The sequence below is a fragment of the Corylus avellana genome, chromosome 5, assembly GCF_965113065.1.
Source record: "Corylus avellana chromosome 5, dhCorAvel1.hap1.2, whole genome shotgun sequence".
In the NCBI taxonomy this organism is placed as follows: Eukaryota; Viridiplantae; Streptophyta; class Magnoliopsida; order Fagales; family Betulaceae; genus Corylus; species Corylus avellana.
This window is the reverse complement of record NC_142494.1, coordinates 20,132,876-20,152,856: the sequence shown is the minus strand read 5'-3', so window position 1 is coordinate 20,152,856 and position 19,981 is coordinate 20,132,876. Positions and strand designations below refer to the sequence as shown.

Below are 19,981 nucleotides of genomic sequence, written 5' to 3'. Positions count from 1 at the left end.
AATTAAAAAAGAAAAAAAAATTCATGCCTTTAATCCCAAATAAGTTAAGCCTCCGTTTGTTTTGGCGTAAAATGATTTTAATAAAATATTTTTCATATATTTTGGTGTTTGGTGTGACGAAAAATACTAGTCAACTAAAAATATTTTCGGTTTGACCGAAAAAACTTCTTTAATTTTCGTAAAATAATTTCTATTTTTGAAAACCGTAAATAATTTTTTGAGTTTAAACATCTCATTTTCAAATTGACGGATCCCACTCAGACGTCGCCAAGACCCTGATAGGACGTCACCGGGCCACCGTGGGGACCTCGTCGGGACCTGACCAAGACATTGGGACCTCGTCGGGACCCACTTGGGACTCGTCAGGACCCAACTGAAACACCACCAAGACTTTGCCCTATCACTGTTAGGACACAATCGGGACATAGTCGAGACCTTATAGGTAGCTGCCGGGACTTTGTTGGAACCCCTTGAGGACTTGGTCAAGACTCCACCATGACCCAATCAAGACCCCATCAGAACATTGCTAGGACGAGAAGTGCTACTCATTCTAAATTTTATTCCTAAAAGTTAGTTCCAAATGATGTATTACCATCTTATGAGATTTATTATTTTGGGAAGTGTGTCACCAACTCATGGGATGGTGACACATCATTTGGGAACAAACTTTTAAAACGAAAATTTAGGATGTGCAGCATTTCTCTACTCGGACTTCGCCGAGACTCGGTTAGGCCATTGTTGAGACCTGGCTAGGACCCACCAAGACTTTGCCGAAACCCAGTCGAGACTTGGTCAGGCCATCGCCCAAACTTTACCAAGATCCATTCGGAACTCTACCAAAACACGGTGGGGACTCGTTGAGATACTACCTAGACTTTGTCAGAACTTGGTTAGGACCTGCCAAGAATTTGTTGGGACCTGGTTGGGACTTCGTTGGGACCTAACTGAGCTATTGTTAGGACTTTGCTGGGACCCATTCGGGGCTCACCCATACCCAATTAAACCACTGCTGGGACCTGATCAGAATATTATTGTAATTTAAAGTTTAATATGATTGAATGAAAAAATATATAAAAAAATTGTGATTTTTTATACACGCTAAATTGCGGAAAATTTCTTCAAGGAAATTTTTTTTTTTTGTTTAGGGTTTAATGTTTGTAGTGAAAAACATTTGAGTTCAAAACAAAATGAGCCTAAATTTGACAACCATATCACCTGCTGAAAAAAGAAAAAAAGAAAGAAAAAGAAAAAGAAAAAAGAAGCTCAGAAAAATGCCTAATGAACCCGATCCATGCCCACCACAAATAGGAAAGTATCCGACTATTTGTTTTGGACAGAGGTATATAGACCCGGTCTCAACTCTACGCTACCTTTTTTATGTCAAGTTTCCAACTGAGGGTTTTTCAAAAGCCGCTACTCTTCTTTAACCTCGCAACCCAAATCTGCAGCCTTCGTCCACCACCGTTTTCAAGAGCTCCTCTCCGATCTTTCTCAGCAACAAACAAAATGGTAACGATCAGATGGCATTTTTTGTTTTTTCGTTTTTGAATTTGTTTTTGGCTCTTTTTGTGTTGGGTGCAACTTTTGATTTCTTCTGGAAAACTCCTGAATTTCTCAGGCGGACTTGGAGAAAAAGCCTGATGTAGAAGACCCTGAGAAGAAGAAGAAAAAAGAAGAGAAGGTTCTTTCTTTTTAATTTTTATATAGTTGTGGTTTCTGCTCTCAAATTACCACAAGTATGCATGTATATATATGTGTGTGTGTGTGTGTATTCGGATTGTTTTCTCGCAGCGTGAGTTGCTGATTGTAATGTATTAGATTATTTGCTCTCGTAAATTTTGGTGCCGCTGGCCGGAAGCAAAAAAAGTTTATTGTCTATAACAAAATGACAGTATATTTATTATTTTTTTTATAAAGAAGTGGACTGTAGGCATAGTAAATTAAGTGGTGATATGTTGGATTCGGAGAAGAAGAACCTCTTGTATGGTATTATTGGCTGGTGGTTTAGGCATTTTGGAAGTGGCTTTCGATCTGATTGCCGAACACGAAGCAAATGCTACTCTGTAATATCTTTTAGTTTGTTAAAAATATTTTAAAATTGATTAGGTTATTGAGAATGACATGGATGTAGATGGGGGACTTCTTTTTGCATTTTGATAGTTGTGAATAACAAAATCATTATATTTGGGATTGTTAATACTTTTCTGGATTGTCTTCTGGTTATTTATTTATATATGTTGTCTTCTTACTTCTTTTTCCTTATTGTACTTTTGTAAGTAGCACATTCCTTTTATTCACTTATTTCCTCTTGAAGATTTATTTTTTTTGATAAGTAATTTAATCTCATTAGAAAAGCACAAAGGGGCACAACCCTAGTATACAGGAAGTATACGAGAGAACCTCTATTCAGGAAAAAAAGAAGAAACAAAGTTTAAAAAAAATCAGCAAAATGAGAAAAAGAAAACAATTATGTTCTGCTATCAATGTGTAAAGGGAGTTGAATATAATATTTTTCAGCTCTACCACCGAAGTCTCTATCTTCAAAGTTCTGTGCATTATGCTCTCTTCAAATACATAACATTAAACATAAAGGAGCCAACTTCAAAAGTTCCAAAATGTTATGACGCCACCCTTGACCTCCCCAACTCATCAAGAACTCTCGTACTTCTCTTGAAGAATGTGAACAAAGTGGATAGTAATTTTTCTGGAAATAATTTCATTTTATTCCTGAAAATTATTTTCTTTGTGGGATAATTTTTGTTTTTGAAAATAATCATTGGTCGGATTGAATATATCCTTTTTACCAGGCAAGGGAGAAAGAATTGAAAAAGCAAAAGGCTTTAGAGAAAGCTGCCAAACTGCAGGTAACAAGAAGAAATTATTTTGTGTAGTGTGGATCATATATTTGTATGCCATGCATTAGCGAAGTATTTATGTGTATGTAGAATGTATAAATTGTTTAGTATGTTCCATCTTGTTTTAGGCACAGCAAGCCTCAAATAATCCAAAAAGGAGTGAAAAGAAAATGGTAAAGCGTGGTGGGGAGGAAGAGAATCCTGAGGACTTTGTTGACCCTGAAACGCCTTTTGGCGAGAAGAAAAGAATGTCTCATCAAATGGCAAAGCAGTACAATCCTAGTGCAGTAGAGAAATCGTGAGTATGATGTTTTTCTTTTTGGGTTTTCTTGTATCAAATTGATTATAATTGAAGCTTTTGCAATCCTTATTGCTGATGTAGGTGGTATGCATGGTGGGAGAAATCAGGGCTTTTTGTTGCGGATGCGAAGAGCTCCAAACCCCCATTTGTTATTGTGAGTTTCTTGCTGATGTATTTAAGTTTGTTGCTGTAATCATGAGGACCTTTTTCTAATCTGTTTTCTGTTTCCCTACCATAAAGGACATTCTGAATTAAAACAAGTAATTATTGGTGGAATTAGATTAAGGACAACTTTCATGTACATCCTGGGTTGTTTTGACATTCACTAGATCGATAGAACCTTTGGGCTTGAAGAGTATGACTAAACTTTGCTGAGAAGTGATGGCCAAACTAATGATCACTGCTTGTACGTCTTTAGCAACTGGCTTGCCAGATAGGATTATATTTTTCACTCTAAAGTCAAAATTTCAATTCTTGTTGGGTCGAACTATGTTGTTCACTCTAAAGTATAAATTCAATAGCAATACACTTCATCAATTGAAGGGGTAATCCTTTAGGTTTTTTTTGATAACGAGGAACCCCTCCAAGGCAGGGCCACTTCGTGTACCCATCTTTATTAGGTAAACCTCGGACCCATGTAAAACGAGGGGTAATCCTTTAGTAGTGGTTGATGAAGTTAAAGTAGTGGCTCTTTGGTTATGTGGTTTGATTAAATCTACATTTTGCACAGGGTTGTGGTGTGGATGTGTTTACTGCTCTTTGTGAATTTTCTTTGACTATTTGTCAATGTTATTAACTAAAAACAATACTTATCAAAAAAAATTAACTAAAAACAATTTTTTTGTCAATGTTGAAGATTTAGGGGTTTAATGAGTTGCGTGTAGAGTATTCAATTTTTTTTTGATAAGTAAATATGATATAAAAGAGCGCAGAGGGGCGCAACCCACATACACGGGAAGTATAAAAAAGAGTGCCTAAGAGGGAGAAAAATGAAAAAGGAAATCAGAGAAGCTAATCCCTATAGGAGCTAGCCAAGCGGCCGTCCAGGAATACAAAGTAAAGAAGAAAAAATGAGTCAATTCCTCTATAGTCCTAGTGGATTCCTCAAAGCATTTAGCATTCCTTTCAATCCAAATACACCATATAAGACACAAAGGAATCATCTTCCATACTACCGCGCTTCGAGAACGTCCTCCCGACCACTAGCAATTGAACAAGCCCCTCACCTTGCAAGGCATGACCCAAAGCAGCCCAAACCGATCAAAAATAGTATGCCAAAGAACACTTGCGATCTCGCAATGGAGAAGAAGATGATAGACCGACTCTCCATTCTTCTTGCACATACAACACCATTCCACTATCACTAGGTTCCTCTTCCGCAGGGTGTCGTAAGTCAAAATTTTGCCTAAGGCCGCGGTCCACCCGAAGAAAGCCACTCGTAAAGGCACCTTAGTATGCCAAATGCTCTTCCAAGGAAACACCTCATGGTCACATTTGGACAAGGCCTTGAAGAGAGACTTAACCTCGAAATTGCCTTTCTTAGACGAAGACCATCGAATACAATCCATAGAGCCTATGGATATCTTGTACGAGTACAACCGGTCAAAGAAAGAAGAAATCAAATCCATCTCCCAATCTTGTATTGACCGCACAAAAATGACATTCCATTCGACAACCCCATTCCTCCAAATAAAGTTATCCTTCACCCAGGCTTCTTTGTGTCTGGCTATGCTAAACAAAGACGGGAAAGCATGCTTCAAAGAGGAGTCCCCACACCAAATATCCTGCCAAAAACGAACTTTTGAACCCACCCCCACGTCGTAACGAATACCTTTGGCAAAAAAATTCAACCTTGACGAATGTGCTTCCATAAGCCCACACCATGGGAACCCGAAACCTCCTTAGTGCACCAACCACCCTCCTGATCTTCATATTTAGCTTTGATAACCTTATACCATAGAACCTCACTCTCATTAACATATTTCCAAAGCCATTTACCCAGGAGAGCTTGATTAAATTGATGCAACTTACGAATGCCAAGCCCACCGCACCGAAGGGGAAGCCCACTGTACCGAAGGGGAATGAAACAATTAAAAAAAAACTACAAACATAGAGAATCAACTCAGTTAAGTTATTTACATATTGCCAATACATGTGCTTCTGTACACAGTCCAGTTAATCTTCCTGGCCAGTTATTTGGCAATTCCACTATTAAAGCTACATTTTTATTACAATCTGTGCAGTCACCATAAAAAACTGAGACCATTAAGCTGAACTCTTCACTGGAGTAGCAGTGGCAACCATACCGACATATAATAGCAGAGCGCCTAGGGTTTTGATGGTGGTGGCATTGGGTTTTGGTGATAATGGGTTTGATTGTAATTTGAGTTGAGCTTGTCAATTTTAGTTGGTAAACAACAATCTCTTTGTATTTTTTTTAACTCTATTTAAAAAAAAAAAAAAGATTAAATGATGAACAATAAATGGTGCATAATGGTTTTCATTTCTTTTATTCGCTTTTAAAGGTAAAAGGTTTGGTCTCTTTCTGAGAAGAAAATTTTAAGTGATTGATGATTGCACTATAAACTTGTGAGTTTTCCTATGTAAATTACATTACTTATATAAAAAAAAAGGTTTTCCTATGTAAAAGAGCAGAAGAGATCTTTGAAGTATGCCAAGAAATATGGAAAGGTGTATTGATTAAATTGAATGCAAGTCGAGTTTAAGTAGAACCATATTTAACTGAAAGGAATAGCGTAACATGAGGAATGTGTTATAATTACATTACCAGGTGTTTCTTTTTGTTTTTTTTGAGCGATTACCAAGTGTACTTGAAATCATTAAAAAAAATTGGTTCTTTTTGTTTTGCAGGTCTTGCCACCTCCAAATGTGACTGGTGCCCTCCATATAGGCCATGCGCTTACTGCTGCTGTGGAGGTCTTGTTGTTGCCAAACTTTTATGTTTATGCTTTACACATTCCATCTTCCTTAAGGGTTTTTAGTATTAACTGGTATATACTGCACTCAGGATACAATTATTCGCTGGCGGAGAATGTCTGGATACAATACCTTGTGGGTTCCTGGGATGGACCATGCTGGGATTGCGACACAGGTCCTTCCTTTTTACATTTGACCAAGTTGTTAGTTAATCTCTTACATTTTTTATTTTTTATTTTTTGACTTTCTGTGTTACCTTCAACTGTGAGCATGTAGTTTTTTGCATCCCCATATTACTCAGTGACTAGTAGCTTTGAAACAGTTTTTTTTTTTTTTTTGGGTTGGGGGAGAAGGGGGAGTGTTGCCGCATATTACTCAGTGGCGTCATGGCCTGGGAATGCTTCTGTGCATCCATCCTCCTGTAAGACATTTGGCGTTGGGCCTGGTGTCACATGTTACTCAGTGGCATGCTGTGCTGGGAATGCCCTCTGTGCATCCAACTTTTATATGTGATGTTCTTTCGGCCATGATCCTCATACATCTGGTCATCTTTTAATTGTTTTGTTTCACTTCAACATTCAGCCCAAAGACGCATCATAGTTGCTAATTTTTCTTATTTTTCCCCTGAGCAACAGTTCATTGAAAGCTATCCATTGCCTTTGCAGTCTGCACCTTATATCTTGCGCATCATTCTGATGTGGCTTTGGACTTAGTTTGGGTCTAGGGAGGACCATTAGTAGGTTGTACTTTATGCCTGCATGGCACTGTCAGGCTTTAATTCATTCTATGTCACATTACTTTGCCAATAAGCAGCTGTGGGCAATAGTCCATGTTTCATGTTTGCGTTACCCTTGCCACAAATCCATATTTGTACTATCTTTCTCAATGTATTTGAATATTCTTTATAGCATAGGATATTTTTTTTTTGATAAATAAAAAATTATAGGATATTTTTTTGTCGATTGCACTACATGAGGCAGTTTTTTTTTCCTTCCTTCAGGTTGTCGTGGAAAAAAAGATAATGCGTGAAAGCCATTTAACCAGACATGATATTGGTCGTGAGCAATTTGTATCTGAAGTGAGTTCAAACTATCACTTACTAATATCAACTCTATCCCCAGCAGAAAAGATAGTTCCCTTTATGATTTTCATTTTATTTTATTGTTTAGTCCATTCTCACCTATATCTATTGTTCTTTGAATTATGTTGTGATGAAAGGTCTGGAATTGGAAAAACAAGTATGGTGGAACCATTTTAAAACAGTTACGCCGTTTGGGTGCCTCTTTAGACTGGTCTCGCGAGGTTAGTGCTTAGTTTGATGTAACTCATTTTTCTCGGCCTAGATAAAGCATTGTATTATAGATGAATTACTTTTTTTTTTTTTTTTCCTTAATTCATTCATGAATTTCTTATGACATGTTTGGCATGCGGAATAGACCCCTGGCACGAAATAGCTATTCTATTGTTTGGTTAGTTTTTATCCAATGGATTAGTCATTCCAGGAATCGCTATTCCTATTCCTCCCAAAAAGGAGAGGACTAGCTATTCCTTTCATATAGGAATAGCACATATCTTCCCACAAAAACCCTAAACAGAGAATGGAGAAAACCAGTTCTTCTGTGTGTGTGTGTAAAAATGGCACCATCTCACAATAATTCTCACTTTGAAGCGGCACCCTGTGTGTGTGTGTGTAAAAATGCCACACACACAGAGGGCGCCGCTTGTATGTTTCATGGATATGCTTCGAGAATAGTCTCCCAGAAATTGAAGTAAACAAACAAACTAAAATTCAACTAATCTCAAGTTTCCAGTATGCAATGAATACGTTTCCAATGATGCCTTCAATTGTGTTGTTAAGAGGCAATATGTGGACTCTATTGCCATATTTGATATCAGGGCATGGGTGAATCGAGATGAAATCACCAAGCTTGACTCTCAGGTTTGATCTTGCCACAGGTTTGATCTTGCCACTTTGTTCATCCTGATTTTTGGTTCCTCACAGGTTTCATCCCCAGTGACAATGGCCACTGTATCACGCCTTTTCTTCCCCTAGAAATTGACAAGTTATGATAAAACAACAAGAGATTAGCAAAGCATTGCAAGGACTCTAAAATAACACAATATCAACAGGATTTTTATTTTAAAAGTTCAAAATTTTAACTAGAACAATAATCTATAACCTGTAGAAAGTAGACTAAAAAATTATATGTTAAGACAGGTACCACATTGTTGGTTAGAAATCTTCATGCGTAAATTAAAGAAAAAAGTTCAGTTATAATATAACTGTTTATGTTTAAAAAAATAAAGAACAAATGTGCTTACAAATATATATTAGAATTGTATTATAAAGGTGTTTTAGAAAATTTGATTACAATATGATTCCATTCACCCGTGTATTGCATTGTACCATACAAAAGAATACATATTCAGTGTTTTATTCCAATGTTACAATCAAACAAAAGAATAGGAATAACTTTTCCATTCTAGCTTCTTTCATTCCTAGAAATAACTATTCATTTTTCCAATGGAATAGTCATTCTGTGTACCAAACGTGCTCCTATTTTTTTTTCTTCCTCCCCTTCTATGTGTTATTTGCTACTTTTTCTTCTTTTCAGTGCTTCACAATGGATGAGAAAAGATCGAAGGCTGTGACAGAGGCTTTTGTTAGGCTTTACAAGGAAGGCCTTATCTATAGGTATGTTTAATCTCAAGGAAACATCTGCGTATTCTTTATCATAGTGGTCATGCATGTATTTTTAGAAATGGATTTGTCCATAATTTTTGAACCATGTTCTGCCTCTGAATTATGTTCAGTTTTCTCTACTCAAGTACGTTATTTTCTTTAAATAATTTGGGCTTTTTTCCTACAATATATGTACTTTCCTTAAGTTTGGTTGGTCTACTTTCTTTTTATTTGTACTTCTCTTTGTTTGCTTTTCGGAGTTTTCATATTAGATCCTCGTTTTTCAGAGATCTTCGTCTAGTGAATTGGGATTGTGTGTTGCGGACTGCAATATCTGATATTGAGGTAAGTCATGTCCTCTAAGAGACAGAATCTTTATATTGGATTGCTTCGTATTTATTAAGAACAAAAGGTATGTTCAATGGATTCTGAATGATCGAAGTTGCTTGGTCATATAGGTGGACTATATTGAAATCAAAGAAAGGACTCCACTTAAGGTTCCAGGATATGAGAAACCTGTTGAGTTTGGTGTCTTAACTTCATTTGCTTACCCTTTGGAAGGAGATCTGGGTGAGATTGTTGTGGCTACTACTAGAGTGGAAACTATGCTTGGGGATACTGCTATTGCTATACATCCAGATGACCCTAGGTACAGTCATCTTCATGGAAAATTTGCCATTCATCCATTTAATGGAAGAAAGCTTCCTATTGTCTGTGATGCAATCCTTGTTGATCCGAAATTTGGGACTGGTGCAGTGAAGGTAAAAGTTATTTTCAAGGCTAAAAAGGCTTGCATTAAAAGTTCTCTTTTGACTTCTCTGTTTCCAGGATGGAAAAACTTATGACATTGTTGATCCTGCAGATTACCCCAGCTCATGACCCGAATGATTTTGAGGTTGGACAGCGTCATAATCTTGAGTTCATCAACATTTTTACCGATGATGGGAAAATAAACAGCAATGGTGGCTCAGAGTTTGCAGAGATGCCACGTTTTAACGCCCGTGAGGCAGTTACTGAAGCATTACAAAAGAAGGTATTCGTACTTTGGTACTCAGTCCTCAAGTAACTGAGGCTATAAAAAACAAATTTACATGAGTTACTATGGAAGTATTTTTCACTACAATATTGTCTAGCTAGCCTAAATACACAGTTAGAAAACAAATTTAATCCAAATGCACAAATAGTTTGCTCTTTTGGTTTTGATAACAATTATTTTTAATTTTTTTAATTTTAAAGTTAAAGCCACTCTTGGAAAAGAAATTGTAAGGTTGTCTCCAATATACAGTCAAAATACCTCCAAGGGTTTTTGAGGCCTCAAAGTAAATGGGAAAATTTCTCCCTACATGGTACTGTTATAAAAATATGCAAAATGCAGATGTTACAACAATTTCCATTTCTCAAAATCTTACCCAATTTGAGGCTTAAAGTAAACAGGAAATTTTTCCCAAAATGGAATCATTATAAAATCTGCAAAATGCTGGATTTGAGAATTAAGGAAGCAACCAGTCATTACCTCATCAGCCCTGTAACAAGTATCAGCACATTACTGCTGCTACCACTATGCTGCTGCCACCATCACTATCCTGCCACAATTACGCTGTAGCTACTATGTTATCCTTGACCTAATTGTCACTGCACCTTAGTTCACTAGGCTGCCTCTACAACACCTATACCCTCCACCTGAACTGCCATTAAATATTGGGACTTTATGCACTTTTACAAACAGTGAAGTTCTCTATTAGTTTCTATATATATATAATATTAATTTGGTTCTAGCTTTATCGTATAAATTTGAGTTACTTGATCTGCAAGCTGCCTAATGTTGTCGATCAAGTTATTTGAAAGTTTGGTTTGGCTTGATAGTCTTTCAATGAATTTTGGAGAACTCTTACTTCTATTTAAGTTGTCTATTCTATAAATTCTTGATTTATTCATAATATTGGTCCTTATTTCTTAACATCTAGTCTTTATTCATGTACTCTGTGTTTGTGATACTTATATTACTCGATGTTGTTTATTCCTGTTTATTAATATTCTGTCCTTCATGCATTTAGGGCCTTTATAGAGGTGCTAAAAACAATGAGATGCGTCTTGGCGTTTGTTCAAGAAGCAATGATGTTGTGGAGCCACTTATAAAGCCCCAGTGGTATGTTAATTGCAGTGATATGGCGAGGCAAGCTCTTGATGCTGTCATGGATGAGGAAAACAGGAAGATTGAGATCATTCCGAAACAGTATTCTGCTGACTGGAGGAGGTGGTCTAATATATCCTCTTACCTTGCTTTATAAGTTTCAGAATTTTGCATCATAAGAAGTAGATATTATCCCAAAGGGTTTGCTATATCTACCAGAACATTCCTCTAAAAAGCAATGCAAAATATGGATTGGATGATGGTCCAACGTGGTGTTTCTTAGTTTATTATGGCTGATCTAAAATGGTTGAAGAATGTAATTGTTGCAACAGTCCATAAAATCTCTAAATTTATTCAAAAAGATGAAGTTCTTTAGGCATAGCCTTGGTGGGGGTTTTTCTGATGTTGAGTTCTAATTTGCCAGGCATGCTTCATTTATGTTGATTTTTAGCATTTTTATTTTTGATATTTTTATATATGATTAAATTTGAATATTACTTGGATCTTGAACATCACAGATGGCTTGAAAACATTCGTGATTGGTGTGTCTCAAGACAACTTTGGTGGGGTCACCGTATTCCTGCATGGTATATCACGCTGGAGGATGATGAGCTGAAGGAAATCGGTGCTTACAGTGATCACTGGGTGGTTGCAAGAAATGAGGAAGAGGCTCAGGAGGAGGCTGGCCGGATATATAACGGGAAGAAGTTTCATTTACGTCAAGATCCTGACGTTCTTGATACTTGGTTTTCTTCTGGTCTCTTTCCCTTAACTGTTTTGGGCTGGCCTGATGATACAGATGATCTTAAGGCATTTTATCCAACTTCAGTTTTGGAAACTGGCCATGATATTATCTTTTTCTGGGTTGCTCGCATGGTGATGCAAGGAATGAAATTGGGTGGTGATGTACCATTTAGAAAGGTATGTTGACTTTATCTTATTTATATTTGTACAGCCATGTTATGGTCATCTTTTTCCTAAGTTTCATAACACAGCTTACAATATGACCTTTGACTAACATTCAATCTAATATTATAGGACAGAAATTTTTTGTTAAATAAAAGTTCATATATGCCGGATGGTCCAATATAAAAGCATACCATATGTCTAAGGTGTAACAGCATACTGTAGACTATGTAAGGTTCTGGATTTATTCATATGGTAGTTGCTCTTTTTCCTCTGCATTATTGTATCAAGTTTGTGATTCATGCGAACCAATGAGATCTAGCTCAAAATATACCTTCTTCCCCTATAAGAACAGGTTGGATGTAGAGGTCGTAGTTTCAAGACTCATTAGGTGCAGGTGTAAATTACCAATAATAAAAATTGGAGTTTGAAGTTTCTAATTGTTTCCATATGTACAGAGGAAGGATGGCTGATTTCTTGTCAGTTTTCCTTTTTTTGTTCTTGGTGATTTGAGTAGTAATGTCTCGTTTGGTTCGCAGAATGTCTAGTCCATTAGAAAAGAAATAGCTACTACTGGGAATAGAAGAGTGGAATAAAATAGTTATTTCTATTCCTTAGTATGGTAACAACAATTAATCAAAATTACGAAAAACCACATATTTGTTTTTTCAAACTCATACTAAAAAAAAGCCTGAAATAAAATGGGTGGCCCACAGAAGCGGCCGCAGCCACCCTCGACGACCTGCGGGGTGGTTGCGGCCACCCCAGAGGAGCTCCAGTGGTGGCCGTGGCCACCCCTGAAGCAAATATGCCACCCCAAAATGCGACGGGGGTGGTGCAACCACCCCCGACCTCTTTTGTGGGTGGTCGACCACCCCCAATGGGTGGTCAATCAACCCACTTTATTTTTCATATTTTTTATTTTGTTTCAGTTTAACAAAAAAAATAAAATTATATGGGCATTTTTGAAAAATGTATTCCATTCCTTAAGGATTAATAGTCCCATGAGAATAAATTATTCTCAAGAATAGTTCGTAACCAAACAAAGGAATAGCTATATCGTAGGATTATCTATTCATTTCTAAGGGTCTATTCTGCAAACCAAACGAGGCCTAATGGTCATATCTTGTGGTGCATCATATTTGTCTTTTGAAATGGTGGCGGTGGAACTGGAAAGGTCCATCTGGCATGTCGCATATCTTGTGGTGCGTCATATTTGTCTTTGCGACTGTTTTCTATCAATAGTTGGGTGATTTGATACACCACAAGCATGCCGCATTCCTGTAACCACCATCGTTTTAGTTCTCCATAGAAAGCTTCTTTCAACAACACAAAACCACACCCCCAAAACCCGGCATCCCTATCAGCCCCAAACTTCCCATACTGGCAAACCATTCTTTCATTGCACCACCACCCAAACACGTGACCTAAAACACCCAAACACCCCACCATTAGCAAATCGTCTACCACAACACCCATTGCAATACCCCACCCACGCCAGAACCACCATATCACCCAACAACTACTGCTAAAAAATAAAATAAAATTCAGAGAACCCATCGCAACAGTATTCTTCCCCATTAGAGCCAACCCCGCCCAAAACTGCAAATCCACGCATCATTGCACCTAGCATATGGCTCACACAGCGCCACAACAACACAAGAATGAACACATTAACGACCAACATACTCAATGACTCCTTGGTTCCCTAATGTTGGCCCTCATAGAGCAACGTCTAGGCCTCAATCTATAGGCATCCTTCTTGTTAGCCCGCAACCTAGCTAGGTTCATTTCAACCACCTGCTCGGGTGCGAGGTAGACGTTGACCAACATCTCACCTGAACGATGACTTTGTAGTGCCTCTAACACCCACCTCGCCTGTGCACCAGTTGTCGGAAACTGCAACCACTGGAGCCGTGCCCGACAATGCCGCTTGCTCCCTTGTGTGCCCCTGATGTTGCACCCAACGTGATCAGTTCAAGAGGATAGTCGTGGATGTTTTTATTTTGGTTGAACGTGTGTTGCGAGGGCCTTTTGGTTACTTGGTAATCATTGTTCGGCATAGGGGCAAAAAAAAAAAAAAAACTCTCTTTTTTAGACTTGGAGGTTGGTATTGGATCCAATTTTTTTTGAGCTTATGTTTTCAAGCTTTTAGCATTTCAAAACTCGAGGTCGAGTTTTCTCCAACCAAGGGAGAATGATGTGGAATGGTAAGAGTAAATTAGGTTTTATTACTTAATTCAGTTATTAGTTTTAATTTATGTTTATTTTAATTTTCAAGAGTCAAAGGCGTTTTTGTAATTCAATAAATAGGCATTGCCCTAGAGTTTAGTTGCGAGTCTATTTAAGTATGCTTTGTACTCCAATGGTGGCAGACTTTGATGGCATAAAATTATGAGAAATTGATTATTTTATCCCCCCTCTTCTTTCTCTCTTTCCCTTAGCTTCTTCTCTCGTTCTTCCTTCTTCCCCTTTCTCTTTCCTTGACTTCTCTCTCTCTCATCTTTAACTTCTTTCTCCTCTTTTTGCCCTAATTTCACTGTATTGTTTTTATTATTGATTGTCCCACATCACTGTTTGGCCACCCTCAGCGGAGGAGAGGGATGGTTGCACAACCATCTCGATTTGGTTAATGCGGCTCCACAGCCACCTTTGACTAGGATAGAGATGGTTGCACGATTGGTCTTGGTGGCCGCACAACTACCTCTGATTTGTTGGGGCGGGCACGTGATCACCCCTCACCCCTCACCCCTCTCTGCCTTTGGAGGTGGCCTTGCGGCCATTGCTCTCGATTATTTTTCTTAGTTAACTCCTATATCCGAAATATTAAGTACTTGTTTTTTTTTCAAAACATTCCTAGAAGGTGTGAAGTTTTCTAAATTGTATTTCATTTTTTGAATTATTTCTTAATGGTTTTGAGAAAAGTGTGTTTTTGGTTTTGAAAGCCAAAAAACATTTTCAAAACCATTATTAAGCGAGGCCTTGATTATTTTCTATACATTATGCATGTTCCTGTGCATTCTATTATTATAATAGCTGAGGCGATGTGATCTGATTGAAGCTTTTTAAACACTATGCAGGTTTATTTGCACCCTATGATTCGTGATGCACATGGGCGCAAGATGTCCAAGTCTTTGGGAAATGTCATTGATCCGCTTGAAGTAATAAATGGGATATCCCTGGATGGTCTTCAACAGAGGCTAGAGGAGGGTAACTTGGATCCCAAAGAGTTGGCTGTTGCCAAGGAAGGACAGGTGAAAGACTTTCCTAATGGTATTTCTGAATGTGGTGCCGATGCTCTTCGCTTTGCACTTATCATTTACACAGCTCAGGTTCATTCTTGTACCCATCTTTTTTTCATCCGTTTGGCTGTTCCTTAAACTGATTTATTGAAGGTATGTTCATTTTGTCTTTCAGTCTGATAAAATAAATCTGGATGTCCTAAGAGTGGTTGGGTATCGTCAGTGGTGTAATAAGTTGTGGAATGCTGTACGATTTGCTATGAGCAGGCTTGGAGATGATTATGTTCCACCCACTAATGTAAATCCGGATGTCTTGCCATTTAGCTGTCAGTGGATACTCTCAGTATTAAACAAAGCCATATCCAAGACTGTTACTTCCCTGGAATCGTATGAGTTCTCAGATGCAGCAAGTGCAGTGTATTCATGGTGGCAGTACCAATTGTGTGATGTTTTTATTGAAGCAATTAAGCCTTTCTTTGCTGGGAACGATCCAAAGTTTGAGTCTGAAAGGAGTTTTGCTCGAGACACCCTTTGGTTATGTCTTGACAATGGGTTGCGATTGTTGCATCCTTTTATGCCATATGTTACAGAAGAATTATGGCAGCGCCTTCCTTCATCAAGGGACCGTACAAGAGTGGAATCAATTATGATATGCGAGTACCCATCAACTGTAGAGGTTAGTCTAGCTTTTTAATTTGTAAGAGAAAATTGAAGGCGCAGTTAAGCTACTATTAATATCTCTGACTACCTGATTGTAGAGGTCATGTAGCTTTTCAATTTGAAAGAAAAATTAGCGCATAGATATGGTGGACCATTTAGTTGGTTTACATAGATGTGGGGCCAACCATTTATTTGTTACAGGAAGGCTGTTCTTTGATCCAGAGGTATTCAGTTAGGTAAATTTGATTACTTTTACACATAATAGTAACAAAGTTGACACCCATCCCTGCTAACTTTTGACATGCAATATTCTTCATTGTGATGAAGGGACTGTTCCCTGTCACTATGTAAACTTCTTTTGGTAAAAAATTGTCTTGCTTGTTTTCTCATGGATTATGGCTCAATGGATGATACTTTTTTGTGTATTATATGTATAATACACTGTGTCAGCTGTCTGAAAAGTTTATAGAGGTATAGTAGTTGGTGTTCTCACTTTTTGATGGTCTTCTTATTATTCCAGTGCTGGAAAAATGAAAGGGTGGAGTATGAGATGGATCTTATAGATTCTGCTGTGAAATCTCTCAGGTCACTTGCAAATGAAAGACGTGAAAGGTACCTGGAATTGATTTTTATTTTTATTTTCCTTTTTTCATATTTTTCCTAGCCTTTTGTTTGCTCTCTCTCTAAAATAATGGCTAAATATATTTGTTCTTTCTCTTGGTTGAGTGCAAGTCTTATTTTTTCTCTTGATTTCTACTACGTTATTATAGTAGGGTATATAAAAATGATACCGACACTTGTTCCTAATGCAACCATGAGTTTCAGCTCGACTCAAAGCTTGTGAAGTGTTTTTTTTAATTTTTAAAGTATCGAATGTCTATGCACTCTTATCATCTTTTGGCATAAGCTGGGATACAAGATGGAAGGGAAAGAAACCCTATGTTGATATTTGTTGGTAATATTTCCAACTTGGGTATTAAAGGTTTTGTCCTGATCTGTCCCAAAGTCTGTTTAAAAATTGAAAAATATTGAGATAATTCACAACGAATAAGATTGATACGAATCAAATTTAACAGAAAAAAGTGATAAATACGCGTAGGAGTGGGCAAAACCCGCCCAAACCGACCCGTTCTTGGTTGTTGGATCAAGTAAAAGAATGTCAACGGTATGTTCATCAACCCGTGTTCTGAATTGAACTCTCAGAATTCTCAGGTTGGGATGCCCCGACTCTATCATTTAGGAAATGGGTAATCCTCCCAAAGAAAATGTCTATCGAAATCAGCATTAGGGCTGTAGACCCCAGAGAGAGCCCAGACAAACTGGTCCAAAACTGATTTGAATTTGCAAGATAAAGAGGCCCACCTCCTCTTCTATGCACTCCACATCAAGTTTATCCCTCATTAATAGGATACCACTAGAGACTCCAGAAGCTGGTAGAGACACCCAACCCGTGAAAGGGCCACCCCACAAGCTCTGAACAATTCCAACTGTTATACTCTCCATAGTTTCTTGAAGACATACTCTCCATCTAGTGTGATTTCGCAATTCTATAATTGTTATTGGATGCACCTTGAATCAAAATCTAATCAAGGAAAATGAGATGAGAAAAGAAGATATGTTTGTTTTAACGTCTCTCTTTTATAAAGGAAGGAAAGTGGTGGCCAAACAATTGAGGATAGCGTCTAGGCTTTAGCAAGCACTTCTACCTTGTTCTTAATTTTGTATGTGACTTCAACTAATTTCTCCTTAGATCCTAACTCTTGTGAGACAAATTTCCACCTAACCAAACAGAGGGCTAGTGAAATTTAAAATTTCCATTCTCTTTCCTCCGTTCTGATTAAATTGAGTGCTAAATTGTAAATCTATGTAAGATTTTGTTCAATTCAACCTATAATAAATTTCACATTACACATTCCTCTAATTCTGTCTATGATGTTTTTGTCTTCAGGCGACCAGCTTTTGTGCTCAGCCGAAGTGATGCGGTTACAGAGATTATCAGCAGCCATCAACTGGAGATTATTACTCTTGCCAATTTGTCCTCTTTGAGGGTATGTTGCAAACTTTGCTCTGAATAAAGTGGCTCTGTTTATATTCACATTTGAGACACTCTTTATACTTCTTGTTCTTTCTTATATCCTATACATTTTTTACATACTGTAGTTCTCAACAATCAAGTGAATGTTAGAATACTATGATGACATGCAATCAATTAAGAATATTGTGACACATTACTTTAAAAATTTAGACATTTTTAATGTAATTGTTTTTTAAATCTTTGAGTAGCCACGCTTTGGCTGAAATCTTGATTGATCTTTGTGTACATTAGTTTCGTTTTCCATGAATTGAAAAACAAAAGTTCATTTTTTTAAACTGATTTGGGCTAGGGAGCAGATCTAATATTATTGAACATTTACATATTGCTTGTGACAACAAGCTCAGTAAAATTATTTAAACCTTGAACTGAGCCAAAGCTGAGCTTGAGCAGTTTTTAAAGTTCACCATTCTGAGCTAAAGCATCTGTTATCGCAGGTCTCAGCTCAGGTTGGTTTAGTATCAGTCCTCCTGGATGTCACATTTTTTTTTCCCCACTGTGCGCCTTTGCTTTACTTCTGTTACTTGGTTCTTATCTCAAAGGGATTTCCTGCCCATTTCCTGTGTACTAAAGTCATTCTCCTTTCTCCTCTTTTCTATTTTTCCTTTTTTGTTCTTTTAATTATTTAGTCAATAGATCCTTTTCAAATATGAAATGAAAGATGGTGTGTAACACATTATTGCTTTTGTGAATTGGTACTTTTGCTGATCTTAAATCTTTTATTTACTTTTATTCTTGCCATATTTCAGAATACTGCATGTGGTGCCTGATCGATGGACAAGATGATTTTATTTGATTATTTTGCCCCCTTTTATTGTATATTTCCTCATGTTATTGAAGTCTTTGTTGCCATATGATTAAGTAGGTGGTTTATCTATTGTATTAGATGCACATGACAATTTGTTCCATTTGGTTGGAAAAGAAAAGTTCTTTATCATATTGTTTACTAACATATATACTTAAGTTGACGATTCAGCTGTGTGGCTTTCGATCAGTTTTTCAGTTGAACGGAGGTCAATGTTGCATATGCTACTTCATTTCATTGATCAAAATATTTCTCGCCTGCTTAATAATATCCTTATACAGGTAATTGGTGAGAGTGATGCTGCTCCAGGTGGATGTGCAGTATCTGTTGTAAATGAAAACCTTTCTGTTTATCTTGAACTTCAAGGAACTCTTTCTCCTGAAGCAGAACTCGAAAAGATCAGGAAGAAGATGGACGAGATTCAAAAGTAAGATTCTAAGTGGCCTACTCAACTGGGGGGGGTGCCGTCTTTGGTTTGAACTTCATATTGCTGGATGTTGGGAAGGCATAAAAACTGTGTAAAAAATTAAATAAAAATTTGTCAAAGAAAGGCAAATTTTGTCGAATATATTGTTCTTAAGTGAATTATTAATTTGAATTATTATTATTATTATTATTATTATTTTAAATTTTCCAAAATGTTGCAGGCAACATGACAAGCTGTCAAAGATGATGAATGTTTCTGGCTACAGAGAAAAGGTTCCTACCCACATTCATCAAGAGAATGTTGCGAAGCTAACCTCCCTCATGCAGGAGCGTTTGTCTCTCGAAGAAGCAGGCCAACATATTGAAGCTCAAGCGTCGAGAAATGGTCAATGAAGATGATTGACTGTTTTATTTGTCGGTTTTCTTGGCCTTTGGAACCTGAGAGGGACCCATTTTTGGTCAAAATGAAGCAAATGGAGATACCAAAAGAAGAAATTAAAAGGTCTGGACGACTGGACGTCATTGTATTTTCTGCAGGAGGCATTTGACACCGCCGCCTATTGTTGTTTATAATTTTATTATTAGTCGCGAAGAAATTTTTTGAATGAAATAACTAACCGTCAATTGTCTTTTTTTTTTTTTTTTTAACAAGAAATAAACATATTCCTCCATTGTTTTTCTTTTCTCCACAAATTGCAGTGGTTTGTGGATATTCCGGATCGGTCTTCTGTTATGTTATGACTAGATTATGTGTTAACGTCATGGAGCATTCATTTGTTTTTTGAAATTTAATTATATATCAATGACGTGTTTTGCTCTTATCTATCTTTTCCCGCGTCATCCCAAATTCCAAGCACTTGGCCAATTCTCAATGGGCCACGTTTTTGTGGCACCTTCCTCCAAAATATGTCCTGCGTATTAGCTTAAGAAAAAAATAAAATAG

General features: G+C 37.3%; 1 protein-coding gene across 1 annotated transcript; it reads left to right on the top strand.

Moving 5' to 3' along the window:
- Positions 1 to 1,355: 1,355 nt before the first annotated feature.
- Positions 1,356 to 19,771, top strand: TWN2 (valyl-tRNA synthetase / valine-tRNA ligase (VALRS)). Its single transcript, XM_059593307.2, has 21 exons — positions 1,356 to 1,509; positions 1,619 to 1,681; positions 2,808 to 2,864; positions 2,984 to 3,153; positions 3,238 to 3,310; positions 6,028 to 6,093; positions 6,185 to 6,268; positions 7,094 to 7,171; positions 7,312 to 7,395; positions 8,709 to 8,788; positions 9,064 to 9,121; positions 9,235 to 9,537; positions 9,639 to 9,809; positions 10,831 to 11,030; positions 11,426 to 11,828; positions 14,894 to 15,145; positions 15,231 to 15,731; positions 16,236 to 16,327; positions 17,664 to 17,763; positions 18,894 to 19,039; positions 19,260 to 19,771. Exons 1-21 carry the CDS (start codon positions 1,378 to 1,380, stop codon positions 19,429 to 19,431), a joined length of 3,285 nt encoding a protein of 1,094 aa, XP_059449290.2. The 5' UTR covers positions 1,356 to 1,377; the 3' UTR covers positions 19,432 to 19,771.
- Positions 19,772 to 19,981: the final 210 nt, after the last annotated feature.